General features: G+C 42.5%; 1 protein-coding gene across 1 annotated transcript; it reads left to right on the forward strand.

The window, feature by feature from the left end:
• The first annotated feature begins 6,113 nt into the window (after positions 1-6,113).
• LOC138853006 (uncharacterized) lies at positions 6,114-7,404 on the forward strand. Its single transcript, XM_070087098.1, has 3 exons — positions 6,114-6,400; positions 6,650-6,795; positions 6,890-7,404. The coding sequence occupies exons 1-3, from the start codon at positions 6,370-6,372 to the stop codon at positions 7,298-7,300; spliced, it is 588 nt and encodes a 195-aa protein (XP_069943199.1). The 5' UTR covers positions 6,114-6,369; the 3' UTR covers positions 7,301-7,404.
• Positions 7,405-7,890: the final 486 nt, after the last annotated feature.

Raw genomic sequence — 7,890 nt, forward strand, 5'->3', positions numbered from 1 at the left:
CTACACTCTTACCTCTGGTCAGCGTGGAGGAGCCATCTTAACTACACTCTTACCTCTGGTCAGCGTGAGCCATCTTAACTACACTCTTACCTCAGCGTGGAGGAGCCATCTTAACTACACTCTTACCTCTGGTCAGCGTGGAGGAGCTATCTTAACTACACTCTTACCTCTGGTCAGCGTGGAGGAGCCATCTTAACTACACTCTTACCTCTGGTCAGCATGGAGGAGCCATCTTAACTACACTCTTACCTCTGGTCAGCCATCTTAACTACACTCTTAAGCGCGAGCGTGGAGGAGCCATCTTAACTCTTCTCCTTCTTACCTCTGGTCAGCGTGGAGGAGCCATCCCAGCGCCATCTTAACTACACTCTTACCTCTGGTCATCTCGCTGATTAGTAGTTTTATAAAGTAAAAAATAATCCTTAACCGCCGCAGAAGCACCGCTCCCACCACTATGGTGTGTAGGAAGGAATCTTCCAGCCTCTCGAGAGTGAAAGTGAAGCCAGCCCAAAGCAAGGATGAGAAGGTCAGGACCGGCCCCAGCGTAGCAACTCGCCCTCATAAGGGTAATTGCCGCTTCGAGCCACCACCTCCCACGAGCGGGCACCCGTCCGACCTCTTTGTTGAGACGGGTAAGTCCCCCATAAAAAAACAAATAAGCTCGCTCGCTGTAATGGCGGCCGCGGCAGTGGCGGCCGCGCCGGTGGCAGCCGCATCGGTGGCGGCGGCGGCGGCGGCAGCGGCTGCGGCGGCTGCAGTTGTGGGCGCATCCGCGGTAGTTGCCGCGACGAGTCTAAGAGTAAAAAAAACAATCCGAAACAGAAAATAATAATAGGTAATAATAAACTCCTGCCGGAAATACTTTTATCTTTAATATCAAGAAAAAACAATAGTCTTTCTCTCTCGCCTGAGGACTCTTCCCCAAATTTAAATGAAATAATTGATCTGTATTTCACGAGAGAAGAATTGCCATACGCGAAATCCATGCTGAATCTTTTCAAGAATAATTCTTTTATTCGCTGGGATAAGAGAGGTATTTTATTCCCTCCATACCATAATTTAAACATCTTACAAATCATTAAATCTTTGACAAGCAGTCGAGCGTACATCGATAAAAAACTTTTGCCCGTTGTAAGGGAATTAGTGACCCTTATTAGATTAGAGCCAAGATTTATAAAAAATCACAAGGCGAGAAAACAATTATTAGGCGGTTTTTATGTTAAAAAGAGCGCGGAAAAAAAGCCGCTCTGGCTAGCCTATTGAAATTTAAGCTTTCATAAAGTCGAGAGAAGAGCTTTGCCTGCTTTAGTAAATACCGGGACAGGATAGAGACAAGAAGTTCCTTCTCGAAGTGCTATTCATAAAAAAAAATGGACCAGCCATCAGTTGATTATCCCGAGAGAATTAATCTCCCGTTGAATGAAGAAGGAGAAAAGGACCCCAGTTTGTCGATATTATTACATCAATTAACGTCAAGACGAAAGATTTATCAGCAAGTGTGTTACAAAGCTCGTGTGATACAAAGTTTATGGCAAACCTACGAATCCTTCAAAGTCAATTGCCCCATGACCAGATTTACTAAGACTTTTGATGAAATTGAAAAATTATATGACAATTTTAATCAGAAAGAACTGACGGCTGAAATCAGACGCTTAGAATATGCTACGCATGATTTCCGGGATATGATAGAAGCTTTTGAAGGGGCCCAAAGCTTGTATAAGCACCTTAGACGAATGTCGACCTAGAGCAGTCCCCAAACCCCTACCAACCCACCCGCAGGAGTGGGAGGCTCCAGCAGCACGGTATTTAAACCCCGCTGCCGACGTACCGATAAACATTATCCGTCTCACTCCCTCAGCGAGGACTCTAAGGAACCCAACTGTTGAGGAGAATGGAATATAAATTTCCAGTAATTGTCGGGGGAATAACGGGCGAAGAATTCCTGGAATATGGGGATTGTATCGTGTATCCCCACAACGCTACTTCTGCTCGTCCCTACGAGCCGGCTCTTTCACTCTGGGAAAAATATCCATTTTCCAAAATTGAGCGAAAATCGCTAATCCTCGTGAACCGTGCCATAGCTGCAGATCGGGGCACACCCGGGGAAATTGTCCTAAAATCACCCCCACCATGCACCAACACCCTCGATGACAGGCCGGAGGATTTTTTAAGACCGCACCTTGCAGCGCTAATATGCCAGTTCTCTGCGGGTCCTTGTCTTGAAAAGAATGAAATTGCGCAACAGCAATTAGAGCGTAGTCTCGACACGCATTATGTACGCGGTTTGAGCAAGGACACGCAACAGAATCGACGAATTTGGTTTAAATTATGTCTGGTGTCCCTGGGACGGGCGGTGATAGCCAATGGCAACATCAAACGGGTAATTTTACCCCAGTACATTGGCATGAGCAGAAAACAGGCCGATGAATGGCACACTGAATATCTCCCTCTCATTAACATATTTCAAGACATATTACTGAAACGGGAAATTCAGACATGCTTGCTCGTACCGTCAGTGACCCCATACTTGACAGTACCTAAAATCATCCTAGATGAGGTGGAAATTGAACGCGGCGCCTCCCCCGAAGCTCTAGAACGGGAAATACTACAGCTGTCTGTGGAGAAGCAAGGCACTAGCGGCATCAGCGGCGCCAGCAGTGGCGGTGGCGGCAGCGGCAGCGGCAGCGGCAGCGGCGGTGCCAACGGTGCTGACGTCAGTCCAGCCGGTGGGATTGGAACTAAACGAGACAGTGGCATGCGTGAAATGGACATGCCTGATGGGGTCGAGGTCACTTCACGCGGAAAACGCAAACGACAGCACGATGATGTGGATATTTTATTCCTAAATGCTGTAACTAATAAAAAAATAAAAATGTAAAGTCTTCAAACTAAAGTTTTTTTAAGCCTTTAAAAAATATATATAATGGTCTATATTTTGTATTTGCCTCATACTGTCTCTGTCCCTCAACATGGACAGAGGGGGTCCGGGGAAATATATCTATTTGAGCAGTTTAGAAAATATTGACATTTTCGACAATACAGCTTCGGCCTTTCAAAATATAATTACTGCGACGCCTTTAAATCCATCCTTGAACTACGAAATAGCCTTGCTTAATGTTTTGTATCCCAAAAAATTCAATGTTCTAACAAGAGACGATGCCGAATGCGGCATTGACATTATACAAAATCACATTACTGAAACAGGAATAAGTACAGAAGCAGTAGTCCACCACTTTCTACCAAAAAATGATGTGTTATCGACGGATACCAGCCATATTATTGAAGAAATTAATCGACAGCTAACAGCTGATTTAAAAAAAGCCTTTAGAGATAATTATTCGGCACATTTCCCGAAAGGGAAAATACTCAATTATGATGCCGGAATTGGGAGGGTTTTAGTTTCGACGAGATCGCGAACCTTTACGGGAAAAAACAATGCTGCCACTTTATTTAAAGCTCAATTTAAACCGAGAATAGCTCGGGTGCTTGGGCTTAGCAGTGCTGAAAAATATTATTTATTTCGTAGTGACGTGCCCGAGGGGGGCTCCCTCCCCAAGCAGATTGCCCCATTCAAACCTGATCCCACTGCCGGAGTTGATTATGTTTTAATATATAGTGATATTGTGGAACCGCAAATATACGGCAGTCAGTTAGTCAATATTCTGGATGCTTTCGCCTTTCAGGAGAGTTATTCAAAAGGCGCTCATCCCATGATGTACAAACCTCTATGTGTAACTAAATTAGATAAAATAGCTATCAAAATGACAGATCAGTTTGGTCGTAATCTGTCTTTTGAAAGCGGTCATTCCACTACCGTAGTGTTACATGTAAGACCGATAAATAAATAGAACCAACTCAGCGTAAAAATGGTTATTGTTTCTCTAACCGCCAAACATGCGTGTACCCTTTCAAGTGCCCTCTGAGCAGGAATTTCAGAGTTTATTCTCCCTAAAACCCTCCCATGTGGGAGCTGGTCTGGGGGATATACAAACTTTTCACGCGCCATACAGAGTCCGAGGTGGGGGATTTTTTTCGGCTTTAGCGGGTCTAGCTAAAAGAGCTTTACCTTTTCTTTTCAGAGTGGCTGCGCCAAGTGCAGTAGAATTTGGAACTAAAATGCTCGATGATTATCAGTCTGGAAAAACAGACATGAAAGCTGCTCTTAAATCTCACGGGATAGATGCTTTAAAAGGAGTTGCAAAGAAAGTTATTACAGGTGGCAGAGTAAAAAGGGTGGGTAAGCGATGGGTGAATAATAAATGCAGGTTAAATAAACGCCGACGAAGTCAAGTTGGTTATAAAACCGATGTATTCTCTCTCGTATAAACAGTTGCTTATTAGCCATGGCGGGTGTCGGGGCTGAAAACAGTGGACTCAAAGTCCCGTTAAATGATTATTCTTCAAGCGTCATTAATCAATTCCCGCGACCGCATAGACTGAGACAAGTTGAGAGTTCCATAGCTCGCACTCAGAGTTTTGATACTCTACCAGTAAACCTTCCTCTCTCTCAGAAACTAAAAGATAATTTTCTAGAATTTAGAATTCCTGGAGTTCCCGGAGCATTTCTAGATTTAGGAAAAATAGTTATAGAATTTAGAGTGACTCTAACAGAGGCTGATGGGCAAAGTCCACTAGGAGACACAAGCAACGTGGCCTTGACAAATGGACTGTCCAACACGTTATTTAAAAGTGTCCAGTGTTTTCTGGGCGTGCAAATAACGGAAACAAATTCTAGTTTTAATTACTGGTCATTTATTAAACTCTGCAGCTCAGTAAAACGAAGCCAGTTGCCGAGTATCGCCCGACCGGGGTATCTCTTGCCCGACTTTAAAGGAGGAGAAGGTATAACTAAATTGTTCGATACAGCCTATTTCGCCCGCACATCGGCAAAAGAACCACAGATACTGACAAAGAATGATAAAGAACAGGGCATAACTATGTGTTTTCCCTTGGCTCTGGACATATCCACTCTGGACCAATATCTGCTTGACAATATCGATTTAAAAATTAGGCTGGAATTATCCCCTCAAGCGTGGACTCTGAAAACAGACGATGATGCCAGCACATACCAGCTCCATATTAATTATGCTAAGCTATGGCTTAATAGGGTATACCCATATACATCAGCTTATATGGCCTTGAACAAGTCTCTAGCCTTAGACGCAAAGCCGATAATATATACTTTTAATCGCACTCTAAGTAAAAATTATGTGCTAGGTCACAATCAAACGAGCCTCCTAATAGATCAGCCATGGGGTCATGTAATTCCCGCCAAAATTTTCATGGTAATTTTGCCCATGACAGCCTATGCAGGAAAACATAAGGAGAATGGTCTATATTTTGAGCATGGGGATCTAGCCAGTTTATCTGTATGTATTAATAATAATATTATATTATGAAGCAATTAACTCTCTGGGCATTGAGGAAGAAAATTTAATTCTCTATGAATCATTCGCCTCCGGGCGAACCATCAATATTTTCAATTTAACAGACAGCCAAGTGGAAGACGCTCTCCCGATTGAAAAATCTGGTAACTTGAGAATTGAATTACAGTTCTCTAAGCCCGCCCCTCATAATAAGGTAGTTTTATTATTTGCTCAGACCACTGGTGTTTTATCCATCGACCAGAATAGATCTGTTCATTGTGATGTGCGAGCATAAATAAAAAATGAATTGCGCAGAAATAAATAATAGTTTAATTCCCGCCCTAGGAAATAAAGTCACATATATTTGCTGTTTCACTATAGACGCTCTACAGCAAATAAGATTAGATGGCTATCCCTCAGACAGGCCCATAGTGCTTGTAAGCAATATTCTTCCTTCATACAGTTCAAAAGTAATGGGTCTTTTTTTCTCTTCTCTTGGACAAGAAAAATAGTCTATCCTTCTTCTTTGAGAGTTACAGGAAAAAACCAGAGAATTATGGCATAAATTTAAAAAAAAATTTTAAACTAAATAAAATTAAATATTTATATCGTTTATCCGGCAGAACACAAAGTGATTTTTCACTCACTTGCGGTCTATATGTTATGATGTTTATTCATAAAGCAAGCCTTGTGGGATTAGAAAGAGCTTTATATTTTTTTTTTAAATTTCTCGGAAAAATCGCTTTTTATCAATGACAGATTAGTGATAGCATATGCTAGAGAGAATTTTAAAATGTTGCCTCCCTGTGAAATTACATTTTGCCTAAGTAGTCAAGGTTACATTTGTGCTTCCCTCTGTGAGGAAGGTCACCTCTGACGAGAGTATCCCCCAAATACCCCTCCTGGCTGGTAAGGTCCTCTCTGAGCTGTATATAAGAGCCCGCTGAAGCTGTCTTCCCCGCAAAAGATAGAGGCTGACCTCTCCATAGCCTTTACTCTCATCATGGTGAAGGAAGCAGACATTCTCGATTCTGGTAAGCGAGACATTTATTTTGCTAAAACTTCTCTTTGAATATTAACGAAACAAACGAGTGCAAGAGACTTATAATAATTTTTAAAGATGAGTCTCTTTTTTCAACAGTTTTCACTGGGCCAGTCAGAATTTGTAAAGTTTTGATTTTATCAGCTGGTAGATTGGATACTTCTCTTTGAATATTAACGAAACAAACGAGCGCAAGAGACTTATAATAATTTTAAAGTTGAGTCTCCTTTTTCTTCAACAGTTTTCACTGGGCCAGTCAGAATTTGTAAAGTTTTGATTTTATCGGCTGGTAGATTGGAAGGGAAGGAACACGCCGGCATCAAACTCCTAAACCGGTGTCATTGTGATGATAGCAGGAAACGCAAACATAGACTTCCTCAGGAAAGGGTATGTCTTCTATGTTTCCCTCCTTTGGTAGATTAGAGACGAGTCCCACTCCTTTATTTGAAAGTGATAAATATGTTCTCTTTATGACTTACAGCCTGTGGAAGATGGGAACAGTTCATCTGATATAGAGGAGCCTATGAAGAAAGAACCAGATCTCGACAACGATGAAACGCAGAGCCTTCCCTCATGTCAGTCTGATGACCTCGTTGTGGACCTCTCTACGCTTGCTACTGCTCAATCTGATGACTCTGTTGAGGTCACTGCTGCAGCAGGTGCTGAACAAACTGCCAACCTTGAAGCGCACCCTGACAACCAGTCGGAGAAGGAAGGGAAAACCCCCGACGTGAGAGTAAATGCTGGAGATGGAGTAAAGCCAGCAGATGGAGTAAAGACAGCAGTTGGAGTAAAGACAGCAGATGACGTACCTGAAAAGGAAATCATTTTCGAGCGGAAGGTTATCAATCTTACAGAAAGTGAACAGGAGGAGCGCAGTCATTCAGTCTAACCACTAAAACTTGCACAGTTTCGCCCCTTTGCTCGCGCTAAAAAACTTTGCACAGCTTTTGCCCTTTTTGTATGTGAATTAATAAAAATATTGTCAAACTCTGATTTTTATTTTTATTTACATATAACTATATATTACTATCTTCTCTAGTCTAAACATAGGGTAAGAGGAAAAATATATATGTCAAAGTTCCTATAAGAGCTCTATCAGCACAAAGGTCTTCACTAGATGACCTTTCTCACTGCTTTAAGCCTCCCCCACCTGGAAAGATCTAGCAGCCCGCGAAAATAAACGGTACCGTAGTACCCGGAAGAACCTTTTTTTTTTGCTGAGGTACGGGCGGACGAGCAACATTCCCTTGGAGACCAGCTGCCCTCCATTACCGCGTTCTTTGAACCCAGCAGTGTTGTGAAGTAGCAACAGTTGCGTCAGTGAGTTGCAGACCGGGGAACTCCCTCGGAGATGGCAAGCTTGTACCCAGTCACATGAATCCTTTGTACTGCCTCTCCCATCTATCAGAGCGATAGAGTTTGGGGAGTCAGAAGTGATCATTATTTACCTTCTTATACTTAGTAATACACAGAAATAAG

Source organism: Cherax quadricarinatus, chromosome 20 (assembly GCF_038502225.1).
Source record: "Cherax quadricarinatus isolate ZL_2023a chromosome 20, ASM3850222v1, whole genome shotgun sequence".
NCBI lineage: Eukaryota > Metazoa > Arthropoda > Malacostraca > Decapoda > Parastacidae > Cherax > Cherax quadricarinatus.

Coding starts and splice junctions, on each gene's coding strand:
- LOC138853006 (XM_070087098.1), top strand. CDS start 6,370: ATGGTGAAGGAAGCAGACATTCTCGATTCTG. Junction 6,401..6,649: donor AGCAGACATTCTCGATTCTG/GTAAGCGAGACA, acceptor TTTCTTCAACAG/TTTTCACTGGGCCAGTCAGA. Junction 6,796..6,889: donor ATAGACTTCCTCAGGAAAGG/GTATGTCTTCTA, acceptor TATGACTTACAG/CCTGTGGAAGATGGGAACAG.